This window comes from Rhinolophus sinicus, linkage group LG09, assembly GCF_036562045.2.
Source record: "Rhinolophus sinicus isolate RSC01 linkage group LG09, ASM3656204v1, whole genome shotgun sequence".
Classification (NCBI taxonomy): domain Eukaryota; kingdom Metazoa; phylum Chordata; class Mammalia; order Chiroptera; family Rhinolophidae; genus Rhinolophus; species Rhinolophus sinicus.
Genome location: NC_133758.1, coordinates 104,200,757 through 104,226,172, shown reverse-complemented (window position 1 = coordinate 104,226,172; position 25,416 = coordinate 104,200,757). Strand labels below are relative to the sequence as shown.

The window sequence follows — 25,416 nt, the reverse complement described above, 5'->3', positions numbered from 1 at the left end:
TTCACGTTCCCTCACCTATTGGCATATAAAAGCTGCTTTTACAGAAGTCTCCAGTTTCCAGCCTACAAATCAGCCAGTGATTTGCATAATCCTTAATACCGCCCTCCCCAATCCTTTTTTCAGCCACCTAATGCAAACAAGATCTGGCTCAAGCTTCCCTCAGCTAATCCATACTAACACCATTTAGAAGAGAGACTATTCCATGTAAGTTGGCACAGTCGAATAAGCTCCCCATTGTACAAAAAACGGCAGTCTTAGTAGAAAGACATTAATGAATATGCCAGTGGGGACAGACTCAGCTTCTCAGTTGCTTGCTGGACCCTAATGCTGGAAGAAGTTGATGAAACTTAATTTTTTTTTTTTTTTTTTAACCAAGGTAAGGAATTTAACTCCACTTTCTTGTCTGAATCCTACCAGTTCTTCAAGACCCAGATGAAGAGCAACAACTTCATGAAGACGGAAGACTGGCCTGACCCTCCAATTCTTTTCCCAACACCCAATAATCGGTCTCTCTTCTGCACTCAAAATAGTTTCTTGGTAATTTTTTATGACTCCTACCTTACCCATATAAATGTAAGTTATTTAGAGGCTGATACTATGTCTTACGCATTTTTGCAAAAGCCACATCTGTAGCATAAATAAATGCTTCTTTAATACATAAATGCATGCATACATACATACATACATACATACATACATACATACATACATTTTAAAAATAAAAATTTAAAGCTAACTTTTTAATGCTATTTCTTCCCCAGCATCTCCAGGCTTTGGCTTACTCTGTTTCTTCTCCCTGGAAAGGACTCCCCCCTACCCCCCGCCCCATCCTTCCAATCTGCTTAGACAAGAACTGTTGAATAGAAATTTCTGTGATGAAGGAAATGTTCCTCATCTGTGCTGTCCAATATGGAAGCCACTGGCCCCATGTGGCTAATGAGCATCCAAAATATGGCTACTGTAACTCAGATTTAAAATATTTACTTTATTTTAAGGAATTTGACATTTCAATGGCCACCAGTAGGTAGTGGCTACTGTATTGGAGAGCTTCAGAACTTGACTTACCTGAGAGGTCTTCCTGGAAGGCCACTTAGGAGGTCTTGTCACTGTCACCATGAAGGCAGATGAGGCATAAGCTTTGTACTTGTCTCTATCATAACATCTATCACAACATACTTGGTTGTCAATTTATTTATCTGATTCCCTCATTGGACTGTAAGTCCCTAAAGCCTTGAGTTATGTCCTATTCACAATTTTATCCCCCCAAACTAAATATAATATTGGCATTTTGGAGGTGCTCAATAAAGATTTTTTTGAATGAAAGAATGAATAAATGAACTGATGGCTCAGTGGACTAGTAGATACATTTGTTCATATGTAATAAATCTACAAAACAGATCTCTTGAAACTAAGTGAGCTGAGAACTAAGAGATTAATGGTGGTGAGGTGACAAATTATCTTTGTCTAAGGACCATGCACAGCCCTTTAGCTTATCTTTTCTTACAAATGCAGGCCCTATCTTTGCATAACTGGAACTTAAGAACAACTCACTTATAGACCTCTGGTCATTAAGCCATGACTCTGTCCAGACTTGCTCTTTAAGGAAATTCCCAGGAGATAAAGTTCACCGCAATGATGGAGTGAGATAAACATGCTTTTGCTGTGATCCCATGTTCTCACATACCCCATACTGGTCTACAGAACAGCTGGACTCATTCATCAGATTTGAAAATAATCAGGTCTTCACACTCTGTTATCACGGGGATGGTTGTTCCAAAGGGTATATTGGCAAAGAGCCTTCTTTACCATGTCCCAGAGACTCAACCACCGCCGTCCAAGGATCTGAGGGGCTCTTTCTCTCCTTCACTAGCATTTCTTCCAAGCCCACTTGCAGAGCATAAGGGAAGCTCTCATTCAAACCAATAATAATCCTAGGTGTTTTGGAAAAAAACTAAATGCCAAATGTTGGCATGGCACTTCTCATGTCATTTTAGGGTGCCTAGTTGAGTTTCATGGCTAGACATAGTCCAAATATTTGTATAATTTAAAGTAATTTGTACAGACACAGTAAAAGTCTATTTTAGGCAATGGAATTTAATATATATTCCTTGGTGAGCCTTTGGTCTTTTGTGTAATTTTAGCCCTAGTTTTTAACGTTAAAATATTTAATGCTATAAAATGTTTTCGTATTCACATGTTTGTGAACCGACAAGCCATAAAACAATAACAAGTGCTTGAAATTCTAAAATATGCTGCACTGAACTCTATCTTTAAAATCAGTTTTTTAACTATTTAAAAACTTTTTAAAAGTCATTTTTGTTTTTAGGTATTTCAATTAATTGGTGAATTCAAAGCAACAGCTATATAACTCCCATGGGTTTCTATATCCAAATATCTATAAGGAATAGTAATTTAGTGCATTAATCAAAACTAGGAGTTGAATTCTACAACTGAGTCCACCACAACTTTGCTGAATGATCAAAGGTAAAGTACTTAATCTCTTTTAGTCTCAATTTTCTCTTCTCTGAGACGATAGACTCTGTACAAGTGTTTTGTTTTGCTTTTCAATTGAAGTACCCTTGCCATATAATGTTGTATTCAGGTGTACAACATAGTGATTCAACTTTTAAATACCTTACAAAATGATCACTGTAAGTGTAGTAACCATCTGTCACCACACAAAGTTATCATAATATTATTGACTCTATTCCCTACGCTGTACATTACATTCACAAAAGCATGTTTTAAACATCATGAACTACACCAATAAAAGAAAGAGAAGAATCTTCTGAAGCAGGAAAAATAAAATAAAATAAAATTAAATTAAATTAAATAATAGACAGAGAGCCAGGTACTGTGCCAAATAATTTCCTTGTTATTACCTCATTTAATCCTCAAATAACTCATAAGAGAGACCCCACCATTATCCCCATTTTATAGTTGAGGAAAAGAGGAACAGAGAGGCTAAGTAACCAGGTCATGCAGCTAAGATGTGAAGCCAGGCAGTCTGATTTTCAGGTCTCTGTTCCCAACCAATGCTTCATTCTGCTTCTCAAAGAGGAAAAAACAAGCAAACAAAAAACAAACACACAAACAAAACAAAACAAGAACACCCCACCTTATTCTTAATTCCAGTTGAGAGCTGTGTCTCCTATAAGAGGTTATCCTGACAGTCTATGGGAAAGGTCTGAGAAATGTTCCGTATATCTTTAAAAAAGGAGTTGGCAGTCATTATTAGTATTATTGTTAAAGACACAGAGACTTGGTATTTTCCAATTTAATATTCAAGGTTTCAAATATTAAAAAACAACCCTCAAATTCCATGACCTACAGTAACTGGAACTTCTGCTGGGGCACAGATTTGAACGGCATTTTCTACACAGCTCTGGATGGGAATATGATTGTCAGTCTGGCTTTCCATCCAAGGTCAGGATTGCAATTTGGTTTTCTCCTCTCCTTGTTGCCCTTGGGGACAGGCAAACGATGTGCTACAAGTATGGGTTTGGGGATTCACAACAATGCCAGGCAAAACCCTGAGGAATGTCAGGAGCCTACTGTTTAATAAAAAGAAGGCCTAGTGCTGAGTTGATGCTAATGATATTTGCCAATTAATTGTCACTGCTTCCATGCTTTCACCCCTACTAGAATCCAGTCATCATGCTGTTTTTAGGTTGTCAAAGACCCAGCAGGAAAGAGTTAGATCCCATAGCTGGATTCAAATCCTCGGTCTGTCATTTGCTGGCTGAGTGATCTTAGGCACTGGCCTCCGTATTACTAGTTGATTGGCCTGTAAAAACAGGGATAACTACCTCATAGGAAAGCTGTGTGGATTAAATAAGATAATACATGTAAATGCCTCATCTCAGTCCTTTATGTGCAGTTCCTCACTGCATGTTCATTATACGGAAATCATGCGGCAACATGGTCCACACTCAATGCATGTTTGATATTATTAAGAATCACTCATATTCATCCATTTGACGAAGAGAGATTTTGTGCCAACTATGTGCTAGGATTCAGAATCTTCCCCTCAGAGAGCCTAGGTACTAGTAAGGAGGTTACCGAAGACTCAGCCGACCTTAGAATAATACTCCATTGATGGCACAGCATGAGAAGGCAGGGTTCTTTGGAATAGACAATAATGCTGGGAAAAAGAGAAGGCAGCAGGAAAAGAGAAGGACCAAATATGAGATGGAATGACTCCATAAAAGAGGTCTTGGCTACGAGTCTACAGGAGCTGAGCAGGGCTGTCGAGGACAGGACAGTGCGGACATCACTCATTCATAGGGTCACCAGGAGTCGAAGCCCCACTCAATGGCACGTAACAATGATAACATACCACCCCCTGGAACTTAAGCTGTTTTATATTTCCTGTTTAACTTGCTTGCTTGGGAATGGATTCAGCAATATTTAACGACCAGTAAAGATAAAAGTTCAATCAATATAAATTCATATACTTACTACATAGTGACTGGTGAATAAAAAACGGACAGAGGTTGATTTCTCACAAGGGGAGTATCTATATAATCCTCCCTCAGGTAAGCATGAGAGATACACACACAGCTGCAGTTTATTTAAAATATGCAGGTCTATATTTAAATAAACAACGTCTAGAGTAGATAAACACAGAAATATTCCTAGAGAAACTAATATTTTTGCGATAAATAAGTTGACTAACTATAAAAATCAGCAAGCTTAAGGAGATTTTTGAAAGAAAACCCTAAAAACATTGTGCTTCCAAGCAAGAGTCATGTAAACAAAACAAGACACGAAAAAAACAAACACTATTTTAACGTATGCATTTAGTCTTAGAAGCAAACAATTAGCAAAACAAGGTAGTAAAGCCAGCTAACTAATAAGAATTTGCAAACTGTAGAAGAGGGAGAAAACTTGCTCTCCTCGTTTGTTCCCTGGGTTCCAACACTAATCCCAATTAAGAAGAATTGCCTTACAGTGCAGTAGCAAAGAAGAAAATGAAGTGGCAAGAAATATAGGAAAAGATGCGCAACATTACCCATAATGTAAGAAGTGCAAACAAAAACTGGCAAAGATTTTGTTAGAAAGTGATAATGCTTAATGCTTCTGAAACTGCTGCAAGATGGATATCCTCCTCTATTTCATTACAGGAATGAAAACTAGTATAAATTTTAAGAAATTTGGCAGTATCTATACAAAGTCTTTAAAATGTTTATTCCCTTTGACCTGGTAATTCTAATTCTTGCAATGTATCCTAAGGAAATAACCAATGATGTAATTAAATCATTTCAGATCAGATTTTTTTGTTTGATATATTTTTATAATTAAAGGGTTATGTCTAGTTGAGAAAGTCTAAACAGGCATAAATAGAAATAGGAAACAATTAAATTTCTCATGTGAAACCCATAGAATAAATTATACAATTACTAAGCTGTTTTCAAGAAATACTTAATGATATGGGAAAATGCTCATAATATCACATGAAATTTTTTGAAAGCAGGAGTATAAACCTAATTTTGATATATTACTATATGAACAGAAAAAAAAGATAAAAGTATATTTTCATTTTAACATATCCCCTAAAGTTTGCCAGTATACAGTTGACCCTTGAACAACATGAGTTTGAATTGCATGTTTTCACTTATACACAACATTTTTTGAATAAATGTACAGTCAACCCCTCCATATCCCCAGGTTTCTCACGCATGGGTTCAACCATCCCCAGATCAAAAACAGTATTTTCAATTGTAGTTTAGAATCCATGTAAGTAAAAGGTCACCGTAAGTTATACGTGCATTTGTGCCTGCATTCGGGGGTCGGTGCCCCCGACCCCTATGTCTTTCAAGGCTCACCTATATATTCATTTTGGATCAAAACTACATTGGAATCCTGAATTTATGTATTTTTTAAAAGTACTAAAGTCCTCGGCCTGCACCAAGGGGATTTCAATCCTAAAGTATCAAAGCACCTTCTTATAAAGCCATGGCACATTCCGGGGGTGCCACCCCAACGGCTCAGAGGTCTCCTGCAAGGTGCCTCTGCAGAGCTGTACTTGGCAGTGGCTGGCAGAACCCCCGGGTACAGGTTTTGGGAAATTATGGGAAGGACTCTCACCTGCTCAAATATCTCTCCCACCCACATGTTATGGGTCCTGAAATTCCATGAGTCAATCGTCTGTAAGTCCCACCTTATGCCCAGTCCTTAAAAAAAGAAAAGAAAAAAAGCCCACAGTGTGGGGTGACATATTAAGTCACAGTAACATTTCCATCTAAATTAGTTTCATCAGACTTTTCCTTCCTTCATTCGATCAACAACAATTTACCAGGCACCGAGAACATGCAGGCGCGATGCCAACCTGAGGACAGGGAGCTGAATCAAATTGGCCTCTGTCCTCAAGGGGTTCATAGGCTGGCAGGGAGGCCGGTACACAGACAATGACGTGAAGAGATAAATAAGGTGTAAATGGAGTCTAACGGAGCAGAAGGCGTGGCTCCTGTCTCACTGAGGAAGTTGAGAAGGCTTTACAGGAAAGATACATTTGAGCTGAGTCTTGCAAAAAAGGAAGTGTGGTTTGCAGAGGCAACGGAAATAGGATGGGATAGGCAAGGCAGCCAGAGAGAGCAAGAAGCCCTCTGGAAAATACCAGGCTCCAGACAGGGGCTTTTGGAGAGGGACGATGGTGTGCAGATCTGAGCGGAGCAGAAGAGGCTGGAAGGGACACAGGACCAGACTGAAGCCTCGAGTACCGTGAAGACATGGGCGCATTTCCATGTGGTAGTGCCAAAAGGGGAGAGGGTGTGCCAGGAAAGGGTGCAAGTGAAACACTTGCCAACTCTGAAATTCTACCCAAGTGCACTCTTGCTCCCTCTGGCACTTCAGACCTGGCTTTCTATCGAAAACAGGTTACTACCTCGCCCCTCTGGTTGCACTTTTAGGTTCTGGGATCCAAGGCCACAGTTGGATGAAAATCTCGTCCTCCTTAAACACATCTTCTGGTCTGGTGACTGCAAATACTGTTTCGAAATAAAAATACTTGACGTTTATTTCTTTTTTTGTTTGGGACTTAACTATTCTGAGAACCTAATGATTCATCATATTCATACTAAGGCAAACACAACAACCATATAGCACTCTAGGACAGCTAGCTTTTCAAACTCACAGGGAATAAAAAAACAATTTTAAAAGGACCCCAAGGGAAAAGATATTCTTTGTTAGTTTTGGATTTGAAGATTGGAGTCTCCCTTTCATTTTTTAAGAAAAGAAAATTCCCAAATCTTTGGGAAAACGTTGCCTCTTCTATCTGCCCCCAAATCCCACCTTCCATTCCCGTCAAGAAATGAATTTTCTGACAGATCTTCTGTACTTGCCATATAAAAAAACCAAACCCAGGCAGAGCCATCATCCCGAAGTGCAGAGCAAACTTTCATTATTAGTTGTGTTGGCAAAAATCTTGGAAAGTGCAAGCTACATAAATTCCAAGAAAAAGACCGAAATACATCTCTCCAAAGCAGAACTTCCCTGTAACTAGATTTGTAAAATTTCTTTCCTGGCTACTCTGACGTCAGCTGAACTTATTTGTACCATGTTCCAAAGCAGACAGGGACACACACGTACACAAATACATGATAATGACGGGCCTGAAAACCATCTGGGACGGGGTATTCCGAACCAGACCATGTGCTGTACCCTTCCTTGCTCAAGTGCATCTGACTTCAGGCTTGGGAACATTAAACAAACACAAAAAACAAGACGCGGCAATGCGCGTGCTGGGCTGGAGGACAGAGGCAGTGAGCAAATATTGGGATTGTATTTCACCTATTGCCATGGTGACCAAAACAGGGTGGAAACTGGCAGAAAGAGAAAGAAATAAAACTGGGAAGACAATGAGTCCTAGGAGAACGTCTGAATGTGTGCATGAGGAGCCGTTGATGAGGGTGGAGCAGAGAGAGCCAAGAGACGAGACGCGATGGTGAAGGACATGTCAATACCCCTTTGTGTTGTGTGAGTAGCAAGCTCAGTTACCACTCCACACCAGCACAACGCAGATTTCCAAAAGCCCAAGTAAGATCTACGCAGCCCCAAAATAAACAGCGATGAGACACGGGAAGTTTAGTTTTGCTTGGTGGCAGGCAAAATCAGCGCAGCTTGCCCAAGGTGTCATGAGATGAAATACTCAGTGTGTAGCCACACTCCAGACGACGAATAAGAATAGTTTAGTGGTCTCATGTCAAGGTCCCTGAGTCTCAGGAAGAAAGATAGAGAATGGGGATCATTCCTTCCGGCAATCTGATGATTAGCTTCAACTCCCAGGGAAGAAAAAAAAGCTGACTGACCTTCCCCTACCCCAGGAACTTTGCCTCCCGAACCAAATTCTGCAGAAAATGCTTCAGGAAACATCCCCCCCTCCCCCTTAGAAAGTTCACTATCAGAGCAACTAGCAGATGACTTTCCCTGTCAGTTACCTACTACACATAGAGAGTGAAGTGCTATAAACTTGAAACCCAGAATCTGGGTTCTAGTTCCCCTTCTTCTGCTTGGTACTGATGTGACCTTGGGCACGTTATTAACTTGAGCTTCAGGCCTTTGTTTTGCAAAGGAAAGAATTTTGCTAAAATAATCCCTGAGCTCCTTTCCTGCTTTGGAATTTGGTGATTCACAGGCAGTTGCTAATCTCTCAAAATTCTCATTTTCAAAACAAATATCATCAAACGTAGTGTTTGGGGCTCTGACCCACGCATGGAATATAAATTCTGTAGGAATTTATTCTGTTCTATAGAAATGTAAACAAATGGCTGCCAGCTCTTGCCTATGATCTCATTATCTAATCATTTACATTTTATTAAAACCAGCACACTATAGTCCTAAATTAAACTTTCTACAGTTTAAATGGGCAGAGTGACAGTGGCATACAGAAGGTGAAACTTCTAGCCAACAGAAAGGAGCTGGAGCTTCCATTTGCTCTTAGAGACATGCTGGTGCTTTAGTTCTTTCATAATAATAGCTAAGCTCAAGTTCAGCACTCATCTTGGCCAGACAAAAATATGGATCAGCCTTCTCACCAGGGTTCAGTTCATGAGGACCAGAGAATCTAACAGGCGTAAGCTAATAGATAGCTGGGCTGGGGCTACTAATTTGAGTATCATCTTACTTTATACCACTGAGTTTTATTTTTATAGGAACCTGCTTTTATTCAGAATAATTGTCATGGGGACACCAGGAACAGTATGATATAGTGAAAATAGGGCAAAAATCAGAGAAGACTTGGGCTCAGGGCCTGGTTATGCCACTGGACGATACTAGGTAAGTCACTTAACCTCTCTGTGTCTATAAAATGAGGATTGTAGTATTTCCCTGTTGACCCTATGGGGTTGCTATGAGGCTCCAATGAGACAGTGTATATATGGAAGCGCTTTGCAATTTGGAAAGTGCTCTACTAACATAAACTCATAGGATGGCCGTCCCCACTGCTGGTGAAACATGATGGTTTAGTGCCAGGACCAAGGAAGGGGCCAATGCCTGACTTCACATCTCAGCACCACATTTTTACCAGCTTGTAATTTGTAAATGTTCTTCACATTTTTACCAGCTTGTACTTTGTAAATGTTCTTCACAAATTACCCAACCTCTCAGCTTATTCACCTGTAAAATGAGAGTAACAATAGTATCTCCCTCACTGGATTATTGTGAGGATTAAGTGAGATGATATATGGTAAGATATTTAGCCCAGTTTCTGCCACATACATTAAGTGCTTGATTAATATTAACCATGACTATTTTCTACCATGTTTTTAAGAAGGCAAATTGCCTTTATAATGAGATCCATCCTACACATTAGTGAGCGTGTAGATTTTTGTTGTTGCTGTCATCCTGCCTAGTGTCCTACTTGTCTGCATGTTGGACAGTGGTATTTAGCAGCAGTGAGGTAGGAGAATTCTGAAACACTGTGGTCACCTTGGTTTCGTTCATCATTGTGTTTTGATCCCTGACTATAGGCACATATGGCTGCTGGCACGATTCAAAACATAATGAGAGTTTTTTTTAAAGTCAACAGCATTTCCTGCCTCACCATAAAGCAACTGAGAAGCAGATAGCCTATTCATTCACTGTTTTTGTTGTTGTTGTTGTTGTTGTTGTTTATTCCTGGACTTTTAGGAAGCTGGGATGATTAAAGGAGATAGGCAAAGGGAAGAACTGCATTTCTCAAGAGTGCCAGAGAGATGTTACCTGGAGACTGTCTTTTCATGTGTATAAACTTTCCAGACAACTCCATATGGAGCCAGGCTCCCAATGATTTATCTGTTGGACAGTGGGTGGCCAAGGGGTACCATAGGCAAACAGTGATCCAGCTCGATAATTAAGGAGGGGAAAGGCAAACACAAACACACCCAGGTTGACATTCAAAACAAAGTGGAGATTTAACCACTGATTGCTCACTATACCACCCCAGTTCTTGTCTGCCAATCGGCCAGGGGAAACCATGAGCCAAGGAAAAAAAGTTCTGTTAGTAATTTATCAGCTGATGGAAAAGCATAATTCTGGGTAGAAGAATGGAGGCCTGAGTTGGGAGCCCAGCTCTGAGTTTTAAATCATGGCTTGATCTCCCTAAGTCTTTACCAGGCTTTGGTGTCTTTACTTGTAAAATGAGGAAATTGGGCAAGGTCATTGCTAAGTGCCCTCCATCTCTAAAAGGCAGTGACTCTCCAATCTTTCTGGTTTCTTCCATTCATTCATTAATGTATATATTTATGGATGCATTCAATAAACTGAAAACCTAACTGTGGATGAAGTATCGACAATCAATGACCAAAATATAGCACAATGGAAGAAATAATGACCAAAATACAGCACCAGACCATCACAATGGAAGAAATAGCATTTAGTATCGATCATTCTTAATTCCTAGGAGGGCAATGATATTCCAACATACTGTTTTTCTCTCAAGGAAAATATATGGTGGATGTTGTTTCTAGATATCTTTCAAAGAAATCAAATGTAGTCAGCTACTCTTTACAAGCTAATTACTTAGCTTAGTATTTATCTACTTTTATCCTCTCCTTCTCAGCCCCGCCCTTACCTCCTACCCACTCCATCCTACCCCCATTTCCATGGCTAGGGTGTTTGGATCCTTCCCATAATTTTAATTCAACTCAACTCAGTGAAATTCAGTTCTCATTCACGAGGTCTTTTGTAGTACATGGAGCTTACACTATGCAAGGATTATCTTCAAGGAGTTTTCAATCAGTCAAGTTGGGGAGACACACATGTGAAATCAGAAATGACAAGATAACAAATGTGTTTGGATAAAGAGGAAGACAAGCTGGACCAGTCAGTGAAGCCACAGAGCTCTAGCTAAACCAAGGGGGAAGTTCCACATTACCAACCCCTCCTCATCCTTTCCAGGTCATCTGCAGGTCTACACTCTCCTCGTCATCCTTGTCTCCCACTTGTGTGTAAATATAAATGAACCCGAAAGAGTTTGATTCAATCTGCTGCTTAGGGATATCTAAAAGCTGTATGATATTTTTATCTAAAGGATAAATGTTATGAGGAGAAAGCTTTGTCATTGGAGTCTGTGATGTTAGCCTTTGCTAAGTGATGTGTCATTGGCCCAATTTTTTAACCTCTCAGAGCCTCGATTGCCCCAGCTGTAAAATGGGGACAATACCCATGACATGGTGCCATCCTAAGGCTGGAATCAGGTCACAGCTGCTGTATGTATCTTCTCCCTAGTATTGATGCTGCCTCGGCTTCACTAACTCTGTCTAAACGTAAGGTGAAAGCTGGGGAAAGTGGCCAGAGCCCTCTTTGAATAGTTGTTTATATGCCACCCTTCATTGTAGTCCATTTCAATATGGTAGTAGTCACCTCATCATTGATGAGACACAAGATACGTATATGGACAATTTCCCACATCCTTATTTAGCCTCCAACACTATCATGCGTTTCTGAAAACAAAACAAGACAAAACACCCACAACTCTTTCAAAGCTAGATCGAATTGGTATAATTCTCACAAACAGAAATGAACACATAGCTACATAACTCTGAGGACTCCATATCCACATCACTACAGAATCACTCGCTTCCAGCAGGGGCTGGTTTGTATTTCCCCTACCCATTCTGTCTCCTTCCTTCCCTTTTCCATTTCTCTCTGCTCATCTCCTCTCCTTTCTTCCTTTTCTCCCTGGAATGTTAAAAATATCCACCAGGTATCCAGTGAACTTCCTTTCTAGCAGGCCCCATGTTCATGGACGACGCTCAGCATTCCCAGGACTGCCGGAGAAAGAGCATGTTGTTTTGGGTGGTTAGAAAGACGGAAGGTTCTCATGGCTTTGAGTCTTCTCTGACCCCAAACGAAATCCAGTATGCATGTATTCACTTGTATAACTGGGAAGCCATATGTCTGTTGGCTTAATTCTTCAGAAAAAGAATTCATAAAACTAAATTATAATCTGTCAGAATTATGATAAAACCAGTCTGGACAGATGTGGCTACAGTACATTGAAGTTGCTTGATACTAATGTACATTAAGTCAAAAGAAGAACATGTGTGCTTCTTGATTTAGGGTGTCCCAGATTAATGTACTATAGAGCTTACTGGGGACGCCAATTTTGCTCTCTCCCACAATAGAAATGACTGACTGGGGACAAGGAAAATGGATATATTCCACAGAGCAATCACTAGTCAGACAGCTTCTAACAAAGTTGGGCATTTAAGGCAATCCTGTCTTAATTAAGCTTCTGTCCACCTCCAGGACCTTCAAGTTTCACCAAAGATTTAAGATGATGGCTTTTGTCAGTGGTCAATAGGGAATGTGAAATGGACACCAGTGTCCCCAGCAGAATAGGTCTGCAGTGCTGTGGTGTGGGTGACACCTCCCTGGCAGCTCTCTGGTTTCTCGTGTGCTCCGAGAACACACCCCACAGAGTGCATTCATCACAATAGCCCATGTGTGACCTCTGGAAAAGTCCTTGAAAGTTGTGAAACAAGAGTCTTTAGTTGAAATCTGGAATCCATTCCAGCCTTCCACAGGAAGAAAATTAGGCATAGAACAACAAAGCCCATAGTTCTGAGAAACCTAGGGAGGCTCTGGCTGACATTAAAATCATACTTTTTTTGTGTGTATGTGTTTTCTTTCTATACTACTTTGTATTTCATAAAAGCTTTCCATCTAAGCAACCCAAAACTGCTAGAAAATACTGTACAACTAGTAGACGACAATCACTGTTTTCTCTAGTGTATAATACAAGCAGAATAAGAATAGAGTTGATGAGTAAGTCACTTAACACTTTTCCAAGTTACTAAGTAAATGCTATTCTTCCAAAATTTAAGTGGCCAATACTACCATTTTTCCCTTTGGGTTAATTTATTGCTAATAATGAGATTAGGCGTGGGGGTTTGGGGTAGAGAGACTACCAGTGTTTCCTAAACTCCAACTCCATCATAGAGTTCATTTGCCCAGGTATCATGGATCTGGAAATACTGATTCACTTAGAACATGAATCAGCAGAGTAGTATCCTTGCTCAGTAAATTTAACTCAACAAACATTTGTGGGTAACGCTATTTTTATAAGTTACAGACCAATTCTCTTTTCTCCAGTTGATATTATTCCCTGTTAATTTGCCACACCATATGTTTTTATTTCATACATATGCATAAGTATAAACCTCTACTCCCTTTAGAAGCATTTTCCTTCTTTGCCAGCAAGAAGAGGGGTAGAGAACACTCCAGAGTCAAGTGGTAGCATAAAACCCAGTGAAAATCAATTGGCGGGGAAATTTGGTTTGGAATTGTCTTTTAGAATCCACCTCAAGTCTGTCTGGGAGGTCCCTCAAAAGGGATACAGACACTGAACCAAACAAGACAATTCAGAAGTAATCCATCTGGGGGAATAGCATCTGATGGTTGGACCCAGAACACTTATTCATACACAGGAATACCTGAATTTTGTTTTTTCTTAAGTACCTTCACAGTTCATTTTTTATTTTTCTTAAAAAAAAAAAAAAAAAGTAAATGGCATTACTCTGGTCTCCAAAACAGATGCCAGTTTGAACTTTACTCTGCCAGCAAGTATTTGGTTTGGCTCTATAGGGCTTAAGTTGAAAAAATATTTGCCGACTCCAAGAAGATTTAACGAGCTTTGCTGAAGATGCTGGTGCCATTTGGCATGTCACAGGGACCGTGGCACCGCAACGAGAACTCTCTTGACCGCAGATTTTATTTGTCCAAGGTAGCCAACACTGGGAGCTCAGTTGCTTCCTTGGGTCAAGAAGCTGCTAGTCAAATGAGTGAAGCTTCCAAGAGAAAGTGACCAAAGCAGAGGTACAAACAAACAAACAAACAAACAAAAAACTTGCTGCCATTGAAAATGAAGGCACTAGGTTTTGATGACTAATTTTCAGAACTGTCAAGAACATTGTCACACCACCCATCAGACAGTCCCTAATGGTGTCAATCAGCAAACCAAATAAATATCCACTGTCTAGCAAAAGCTGTCATTTAGTATCAGATACTGAAATCCTTGCCGCAGTGTCTTTTGTTGTCATCTGATACCTTACTAATTTGGTGTTAGATTTTAACTATATGAAAATTGAATGCCCTACTTCAAACAACTTCCCTAAATATAACCAGCAAATATACTTTATATTGCAAAGTCAGGCATACATTGCTTTTTATTAATTGCATTTTAGTAGAACATAAATGCATATATCTGTCACTGTGATTGGAAAGACTGACCTTACTGCACATAAGTCTCATTCATTAAAAGTCACTGAAGGTTTGTCACCTGAAATCATGTATTTCAGTTAGGGTTGTAGTTACTCTGCAAGAAAACAAAGCTCTGATCCTTTCCAATCAATGACACATCTGACAACAATAACAAAAAAACACAAAATATTTCCATAACACCGTGTGCTTAAAAATCACATGTATGTTTTAATAGATATTGGGACAGGGAGAGTGGCATCGAAACTGTGACCATCTTGAAGAAAAGAAACTCTGGATTATTTTTAATTTTAGATTACAGCACATATACACATACTTAGGTGTAGCCCACCTCAACTCCTATGGATCTCCCCCAACTTCTAAATGTCCCTTTCACTAAGGTCACGTGCTGATCCAATGCTTGTTATACGACCATCTATGCCAAGGGTCAGTAACAAATATCCTCAAAGAAAGAGCCAAGCTCTGCACTGCCTTTCCACAGGAAGACCTACTTCACCAAAACAAAGACAGAGCTGCCTACCTGACTTGACCAAAATTTGGAAGTCCAAGTAGAAATCAAAAGAAATAGTCATGGAATAACAAAAGGATGATGATAACTGTTCCTTACCATTTTGGCTTCTGAATGCATTGGCTGGACTTGAGGAGAAGCACAGGGGTTGCTGAGATTTGGACCTTGCATTCCCAGGAGGTTGGAGTTCACAGACATTTGTCTCTCCATCTAAGAGAAAGGAAAGCAACAGAATCAGAAGTCTGAGTAGGGCAGTCTAGGTCATAGACAAAGCTGCACTTCTCTCCCAAATGAATCCTTTAGAATTTCTTTGAATAACTCTGGAGAAAGCCTGCGGTTTGGTGAAGAGTAAGCAAAGCACTCCTGAGCCTTGAGCCCAACCACCTCAAAGGATCGCCCAAAGCTGTTCCTTCTATAGAAGATGCCCCATGCCCAAGAGAACTACCTTGTCACGAAGATCGTTTCCAAACAAAAGTATGGAATGTTTCCATTTTTGCAAACCCTTCACCTGCCACAAATCCTGCTTATTTTTATAGCTGTAAAGAATAGCATGTGCATAGAAAAATGCTGGAAGGATATATAATATACCAAATGGTTATCTCCGGTTATCTATGGTTTCCCCCACCCCTAAATGTTATACAGAAACATGACTCATTCTAGCAATGAAAAAAAGATGCAATTAATTTTAAAAGCAATGCTGGTGGGTCTTCCTGTTGCTCTTGCTTATAAACACTGTCGAAATGATCCAGCGCAAGTATCTGAGCCTCTGCCTCTGGCACATGCCCTCCTCGCTGTTACCTGCCCGTAACTCCACACAGCAGCAGTTTGCAGCCTCAGGGCAGGACTAGGCCTTTGGGTAGGTGGAGAAAGCAGCTGAGATAGTGTCTGACCCGTGATCAACTGCTCCTTCATCGTCCTGCTAACCTGCCATTGTGTCTAGAAAGAACATCATTCGAATATCTGCACTGAGTTCTGGATTTTTTGTCTCCAGGGTGCCCCTGTTAAAAAGGAAATCCAGCAAATCTCTCGTTCAGTCATGGGAGGGTCTGTCTGATAAACATTTTCTGGTTAGTAAAAAATTAGCACTTTTCCAAGAACCAAAATAAAGCCAGTATGCTTAATCCTGAAATCACACAGACAATAATTAGACTTTCCTGGGGCTAGGTGTGAGGGGCTGGGGGGATAGATTCTTCAGTGCAAGAGTTTTTCCATTTGCCAAAGGTTGGAAATGAAATCAATGGTCGGGAATATTAGGGAACCAGGTTTCTGCTCAAGTTAGCCCAAGTAGGCTTGGAAAATACAGAGTTCCTTATCGCTGAGAGAGGTGAAAGTGACAGTTGAACTAAATGACCCTTTAAATCTCTGCCATTGTTGAGATTTTGTGACTGCAATTCCTGTTGTGCCCACCCCAGGGGCGGGGTATATTTATGACACTAATGTGTGGGTCAGCAGAGGTGCTGCTAAAAGCCTTCTCCTGAATACTCCCTGTGACTGCAAAGCACCATCTGCCTTACTCCAGCCTGCATCAGTTTCTCAGTGACCTAGCAATGTATGGACATATGAAACTGTTTCAAAGGGAGCTATTTAAAGAAGGAATTTTCTAGAGCACTCCAGCAAAAATTTTTGAGGCTTTATCAGTTCAGTAAACTACAATATTCATGCTCATATCCCCCGAAATCTCCACACAGCCTAGGAATTGTAATGTTTTAAATTATTTTTTAAAATCATGGTAAGATATACGTAACATAAAATTTGCCATTTAAACTATTTTTCCGTGCGCCGTTCAGTGTCACGAACTACATGCGTGTTCTCTCCTTAAGCCGCGTGCATTGCTCTAAAAAAGGCTTCTTACTTATAACTCCCACTTCCCGAGGCTGGGAGACAGGAGAGTTAGAGGAGCAGCTGACCCCTTTTTCCAATTGGTGACCTTCTCCGAGAGGGAAATGAAGTTCAGGTGAGCTTTCCGAAGGAGGATTGTTTTCCGAAGGAGGATTGTTCACAGTGTCTGGAGGTTTCTAAGCTACTGGTCATGATGCACCATGAAGAAGTGAGAGTAGCCCGGAGTTGGCCATACTTCCCACTTTTCGGAAACATTACAGTCTGTGACTACTCCTACCCCATGACTCACACACTGAACAGAAGACTGAAAACAGGCTGATTTCTCTCTCTTAAAAAAAAATGCCTTTTTCCATCTAAATGACTATAGGGGTCAGCAAGAGCCTCTTTCAAACAACTATCTGGTACTTTGTCCTAAGAAGTCTCTCACCATGAGTGTGGCTTTGATGAGGTGACAAGAATGAGGGGTCAGTAGATGGGAGGGGCTTTGCTGAGCACCAGGCAACATTTAGTAGATGAAACATCCAGGGAAAGGACTTCACCCTTGCGTGAGCTTCTTTCCCCTTAAAAACAGGAGCTAAATTGTCTGCAGTTCACTGGGCTTTTATAGTAATACATGGGTGTTCAGGCTACTGAATGATTTAAGCTTTGACTTTCAAGGAAGGATATCATCACCCAGTGAACTCCTTAAGGGCCTTGTTCTTCATCACTTCCCAGCAGTTAGCACAGTAACTTGGCTCATAGAAGGTGCTCAACAAAACTTTATGAAATGAATGGAGGAATGAATGACCAAATACATCATTTTGTTCCAAACCTAAGGCTCTGTGACATGTGCCGCATGACAGCAGGCACTACAAATCAGTTAAGCAGCTCACCTTCACTTACAGACATAGACTTACCCTCTCTACCCAGGGAATCATGGTTTCTTGGGGCAGGAACTCTAGAGGAAGACCATGCTTAAAATGCCAAAATTATAGCACAGGAGTTGGGGACTTGATAATAAGGAAGAAAAGGCCCAGCTATCTAGGGCCTAGAACTCTTAGGATATGCCGTTTAGAGATTTTATAGTCATTTTCACTAGGTACCTTAGCGTCACTCTAGACCTCAGGTTCTCAACCTCAGCACTATTGACAATTTGGGGAAAACAATTCTTTGTTGTGGAGGCGTGCCTGTGCATTGTGGGATGTTTCACAGCATCCTGGCCTGTACCCACTAGATGGCAGTTGCACTCCCCTCCCCAGCTGGGACAACCAATTGTGTCTCCAGATATGGGGGACAAAACCACCCCCAGTTGAGAATCACTGCTCGAGATTGACACACTATCGTCATGGCAGGTGTACCCATCACTGACACATGGGGCTGGGGACTCCTGTGCAGGTAGCATCCCTGACTTTTCATCTCCTCTGGCTCTTTACAATGCACCTGATCGTTTGTTTCCATCCTGAAGCATCAACAGGAGGTCAAGTTGTTCGATGAAGTAATGGGGTGGGAACTGGGGCCACACACCTTTTCTCTAGGCCCTTTCAGCCCAAGGGTCCCACCATTGTCCCTGGGATTGGCACACAGTTTAGTCAAATGGAAAAAAGGTGACTGCAGTAGTATTCTTCTGAACCATGCACAGAATTTCTGAGAGGAGGCTCATTTTGGACAAGAGGAACTTAGAGCCTAAATGAAGATAGCTGGTGGTAGAAGTCTTCACGCAATGAGTTGGGTTGAATAAAACCTGGGTCATGACATTGACGGTGCTGTTTTCCTTCATCCGAAGGTGATTCAGTTGAGCAGGGCAGGTGCAGTCAGTCAGCTGTCCTTCCTGTCCAGTTTTGCAAAGACTGTTTCTAGCCTGAACCACCTGATACTTACAGGGGGAAGTCCACTTCTCTAAAGTAGGGCCCCCACACCCTTCTCCAGTCCCCTACCTCCACGTGGATAAATGACTAAACTGCTCAACCTGCCATAATCTGAGCTTCCCAGCGTGAGCTGAGATGTGGGTTCTAGTCACAACTATTCACTCACAAGCTGTGTGACGCTAGACAACTGCTTTCAACTTCTTTCTCTTCAGCTTTGCACCTGTACGATGAGTATATCAGTAATTTCGATTATCATATTCCCCCAGGATTGATGTGAGAACAACATGAAATACCACACATAGACAATTCCTTAAAATGTGAAAATGCTTTGCAAGGCACTGCTGATATTGTCATGGGAGGGTTTTAATTGAATTGTCATATCGCCTCTAGGGCTTTTGAGAACTCTTGGGGCCCGGGAATAAAAACACCCTCCATCGAATGTTCACAAATGCACAATGCCAGGGAGGATGCAGAAGGACAGGGAAGGACAGCACGGTGTCCATGGAAGGACAGCACGGTGTGGTCCGGAGTAAACTGTATCTCCCTCTACGTTCATCTGTCGTTTTCAAAGAGGGGTGGGACCATACAATGATTATGAATATCATTTATTATAAATCCAGACTACCTGGATTTAAATCCTGACTCTATCACCTACTAGTTCTTGTGACCTTAGGCAAGTCTCTTGTGCCTCAGTTTCTCCATCTGTAAAGGACATACTCATAGGATTGTTATGAGAAAGAAAGGAATGTACGTATTGTGTAGTGGTTAAGAAAGTGGGCTCTGGAGCCGAGCCAGAAAGCCCGGGTTCAAAAGTCAGGTGCTCTGCTTCTCAGACACGCAAGTTTCTTGCCTTACTTTCCTCATTCAAACAAATGGGGTCGTCATAGGATTGTATGACTACAATCCCACCTCATAGGTACCTAGAGAGTGACTAGAACATGGTAAGCACTCAAAAACATGCTGCTAGAATGATTAATAGAACATGACATGCACGAATGCATGTTAGAGCCATTATGTACCATCGTTAATATTGTTACTGTTATTACTCTGAGTCCTGGCTAGACCACTCCCTGTCAGTTTAAGGATACTCTGTAAACAGCCCACGCTGTAGACTTTGGAGTAGTCATAACACTCTGCGTCCCTGAACAGATTCCATTCCCTGAGTGCGGCGAGTTCATTGTCACCAGTCGGAAGATGGGCCCGTGTCTCAGGAGGGAAGCACTGAAGGGCGGGAAAGTCAGCAAGATGCCTAGAGACAGACAGCTGGGCATTCAAAGCCACCTGGCACACAGCTCAACTCTCCATCCAGAGGAAGCCACTTTCTTCCCAGTCAGCTTTTCCTTTACTCTTTCAAATGGGGCAAGACTCGGCAGAAATGCAGAGTACTTACTGGCATCAAGACGGCAGAAGATCCTGGCATTGTAGGGTTGGGCAGGGTCCCGGGCATAGAGGCTGGCATGGGCTGTCTCTGTCTGTTGTGGAGATGTAGCAGAGAAGATAGAGAGCCTGGGACAGGCCTGGGAACAAAGAAAAACAGCAAGTATTATTCCTGATGCTCTGGACAAGGGGATTCACTGCCTGTTTCGCCATGTCCCGAATCAGCTGGGAATACACCATCACAGGCGCAGCCCATCGGATCCTCTGATGGGAGCCACGGCATTGAGGATATTAGGGAAATAATAACAAATAAAACACAAGCCTGGCTTCCTTTGCTGCTTCCTAGTTTCATACATCAAATTCCACTTCATTTCCTGGCCTCTGTTATCTAACTGATGTTCAACAGACAACACGCTGGTAAATCTCCTGCTGCCCCCACGCCTCAGGAAAGAGACCTGGTGGTGAAATCCTGTGTATACTGGGAAGTTTCTGCCCCCTGGAGGATCTGGGAGCCTGAGATCTGTGTACGTGTGTTTTATCCACCCTCTCCCATACCTCTGCCTGGAAGCCCTCCTGGCTTTGCTCTGGATACACTTTCACTATCTGGATTTGCAGAGCCAACTTCATTCATGAACTCCCAATAGAAATCTTTTTTGACTTTCACTGTTCTCCCCGGTGAGTGGAAAAATACCAAAGTCAGGACACAAAGGAAAGCAGCCGGATTGCTTTCATGGCACTGTACCGGCCTTTTTCAGGGCGAGGCCAGGGCCCAGCCCCCAATTTCCAATCCCTCATTTCATAATAACTTGAGGTGTTAGGCTGTTTGACAGAAACTGATTTTGGCCTGACCTGCAGGACTTGGGTAAGCATGCGTTCCTCGGGGGAGTGCATAGTTTGAGCTTTTGCTTCAATTTGCCAGAAAAAATTTTTAAGGGCCTTCAATTGGTTTAATGAGCCAGGGAACGTGGGACTGAGGGGAAAAGGGAATTATTTGTGTTTATGAAAAATGGCAAACAAGTGACCTCTTTGGCTACATTCTCAACCTCCTGATGCTTTTGCTCTGGGGAGCTGTATACATGTCAAACCGTGAACTTCAAGACTTAACAAACAAACAAAACAAACAAATAAACAAACATGCCTCAGGACCTCTGAATTTGTATGTTTGAGCATCTTATCCGAAATGCCATGATAGAAACAAGTGCCTGCAAAATTACTTCATTTTCTAAAATTAAACAACAACAAAAAACCAGTCCTTATGTTAAGAGCTGGGTGATGGCTGCAGACAGAGACGGTCTGTGCAGGCCAGGCCTCCCTGTGCTTCCGGGAAAGTCAGCCCCATCCCGGGCCCCATCAGAGAAGCATGACATGCCTCTTCTTTGGAGCTCATCTGCCTCCACGAGTCATGGGTGACTCGTGGCGAAGCGGAGACAAAGGGGAACGAAAGCCAACACGGGTTTCCTTCTCATTGCTGTTATAATTCCAAAGAAGATTCAGTTTTCCACTTTCTGCCTGACAGCTCCTTTGGAAATATAGCTAGCTATCAGAGACACAACCATCATCAAAGGACTAGTCATAAATTAGTCAATATTTCTATGTTTAAGAAGTTGTATATATGAAAATACACAAAGAATACAAAGCTTTTACACGGGGTTTATGTAGATGTACACAGATCACACCCAGTTCTTTTTTTTTTTAATAGAATGTGTGTATGAACAGTTACCTAGATAGGGTGATGTCCGTAGCCACAATGAAATGAGTGCTTTCAGAGGAGCAAATCAAGTACGTGGTTAGTTCTTGACATGTGCCCTGGAGACTTCTGGAGTTTGGATTAACAGTAAGGATTAGCAGGACCACTGAATGCCCTTCAGCTTTTACAGTTGTAGGGAACTCCCCATTGCAAATGCTCCAAAATTCTATAGCAGGCGGTAACTTCACTGAATCTTAAAGTCTTATCTCATTCAGAGGTATATAGGTGTACCATATGGCTCAGTCAACAGACGTTTGTTTTACATTCTCTAGTTTCAATGTTTTGTGTGGGACATTTGCCGAAAAGAAAACAGCTGTATATCAAAGTATATCATGTTTAATACCCGTCAGTTCCTCTAAGTACAAGATTAATAATCTGAACTCAGTTTCATAATGAGGAAGATTCACTGAGAGTATCCATGGTAATTAATTATTCATCCATCCATTCACCCTTTCATCTATTTATCTATATCTCCATCCAGATAGATTGATGTGTATACATACATACAAACATGCATACATACATCTATACAAACATTACATATATACATACAGCCTTCTACCATGTCTATTCCCCTAGTCACCAGGGGGAATGGCTCCATTATAGATAGTTAGGGATAAGCAAAAACTGTTATAGGAAAAACAACTAAGACTTCTTTTTATTATGTTGATTGGCAATATCCTCCTGAACAAAGAGCAACATAGTATCATCATTTACATTTTGTTTCCAATGTGCCATATTAATGAAAATCTGGTTATCGCTTTTTATTGATGGGTTCTTTTTAAAAAAGAAAATAATTAAACAACTTAATGGTGATGCAAAGGAAGACGCAAAAGTAATTAAATTTAAAACAAATTTTCATTCTTCCCAAGACTATGGAAAACTCCCAGGTGTATAGAATAATTGGGGAATGGTATGTTTCATTTAATTCAGTGTTCTTATTAGGTCAGTTATTTCCACACATGCATAAATCTACTAGATTTTAAAATATCAAGTATTCCCTCATTAATTAAGAAAGCCTTTAAAGGTACTGGGTTCCCTTGGGAATATAATAATAATTACCTAATGATGTTTATCAGACCAATTAGCAATGTATACTTGGAAGGGAACATGGTTATTTGAGAACCATGTATGCTCGCGTACGGAATAATTCTGAATATTCTGAATTATTGTTTTACAGAAGTTCTGTAAGTAATTTCCCCAACCCCACCTATAAAACCGATTGAGTTTTCTAGGCTGCTTGCTGAAGCTTTTAAAACTGCAAAAACTGAAAGAAGAAAAAAATCTATGCCTATCCATCACTGGGTATACGAAGGACTAGACTGAAGTAATTATGTGACTTGGCCCAGGAAATAATCATTTGTCCAGAATAGTCAGATCATTGAAGCAAGAGTGGTACCAGAATAATTGCATTAATTGTCTAATTCCCCTTGTGTATACAGAAATAATTATTATTTAATACCTTGCACTTGCATAAGACTTTGTATAGTGCATTTATAAACTGCTTCACATTTTTCAAAATATTTTCACCTTCATGTGACTTAAAACAATGCAATGTGGTAGGTAGAGCATATTATTCCCATTTTACTCAGGAGTAAACTGAACTCAGAAACATTTAAATTTGCCCAAGGTCAGATGGGTCATGAAAAGAAGCAGGATTTCTACTCAACTTGCAACAGAAAGTTTCCCCTATCACACCTTGATAGTTCCCATAACTAAGTTATTATTGATTTTTTATACTAAAATAAATTCACGGTCCATTTCCTTTGATATTCACACTGCTCCTTGGACTTTCCAATGAAGTAGTAAAATTCTGCAATACTGCTAACATGAGAAGTCACTCATCCATGTGAAATTATGTTTTCTTCCTTTAAAAAGAAAAAAGAAAAAAACACAAAACTTCCCAAACAACACATCAGCTAGACTCTGAAAATAAGATGGCAAATTGTGGTAAAGTTGTGAAAACAAAGACCCAACAGTCTCTCTCCAGTGCAGGCTTGTTGCCATGAGCTAATAATTCCAGACTTTGAGCAAGCCGAGCCTACTTTTTAATAACCATATGCCTCTAGGTAAAGTATTTCTACTAAAAATTATTGAGGCATGGAACAAGGTAAGATGTGTGAGCTCATGTTGGATTGTTCAATTACTAAACTGAGTCCTGCAGCATTAAGAGTTTTCCAACTTGACAGATTATTCCTCTTTATACACTTGTATAAACATACTGCTTACGGCTGAAATCTATGTAAGCTTTTCTTTCAATTAAAATGTCAAGGATGACAGACTGTGTTTTCACTGTCCTTAACAGAATGCTAGGTACCACAGCAAGCGATTTCATGTCCTCATTTTTCCCCCCAAAGGATGTTTTCCAGTCTAGGGGTGTCTGAAAACCAAGAGCTGTGTCTGCTGGTTTTCCCTGCCCTTAGACAAATCCAGCTATCTCTCTGTAAGGAGCTAAGGGCCAGTGTTTTTGTTTGGAAGGTCACAGAAGGGTCCCTGAAGACTGCTCTCCTTTCCCAGGTGGTCACAAGATCTAGGACACCCCAGGATTGTTTCTTAAATTCCCAGGAGAGACAGATCTGCCAGGTTATGTGGCCAAGAAAAGAGAAAAAGCAAACGATGAAAAAAGTTAGGTGAGAAAATTAGAAAATCAATATTAGCATCAAAATTAGATAATAGATAGCTAAGAAATCTTGAGCAGGTTTAAAAAAATAACAACAAAAGGACTAGTGGATGGGGCAGAATAAGAAAAGCTCCACAGCAATAAAACAGAAAAAAGAGTGGGCAGGGAGGAGATCCAAATGCCATTGCTATTCGCGTTTCTGACGCGGGAAGAAACGTCCTTCACTTTGGGCTCTCCATTTCATCATCTGTTTAATGAGTGGATTCGACTACCCATCTGGAAATCTCTTGAAACTCTAAAATTCAGATTCTAGGCCTTGAAATGAAATCAGATGTTCTTAATCTAGCAAGACTATCATTATGATACGGGTATTCATCACTGCTCACTGATGCATCCACAGTGCTTTCCCCAGCACCTGACTCACAGGAGGTGGTCAGGGTCTATGTTAAATAAAATTGAGCCGGCACGACACTTAGTTCCTAATGTCAAGACTACATTGGAAACGTCAATAAATCCTAAATAGAAAGTATCCCTAAACAGCGAGAGAAGTGATGAAAAAAGAACCCAATACATTCCATGGGGCTCGCACTCGCTTCTCATTTAAGTATGGCATAATTTCACACAGACTAGAAAAAGCTTAGCACCTGCTATCTTTGTATTTGCTTATGAAAAGAAAGGAGTGCGTCCTTTGCACCTTAAACGTAGTCTTGTGGCCTAACTTGGGAAACTAGTTTCTGTCTGGGATAGGGAGACTGAAGAGCTCAGGAAGAGAATACAAACT

At 40.8% G+C, this 25,416-nt stretch overlaps 1 protein-coding gene across 5 annotated transcripts in view; it reads right to left on the bottom strand.

Moving 5' to 3' along the window:
- CREB5 (cAMP responsive element binding protein 5) overlaps positions 1–25,416 on the bottom strand; it is a 382,587-nt gene that overhangs the window by 78,621 nt on the left and 278,550 nt on the right. For all 5 annotated transcript variants that reach the window (XM_074340923.1, XM_074340924.1, XM_019726163.2 and 2 more), the window contains 2 exons: positions 20,282–20,408; positions 15,308–15,418 (listed from right to left, as the gene is read on the bottom strand). In XM_074340923.1, coding sequence (XP_074197024.1) covers positions 15,308–15,418; positions 20,282–20,408 — 238 coding nt within the window. The remainder of the gene's footprint in view (positions 1–15,307; positions 15,419–20,281; positions 20,409–25,416) is intronic.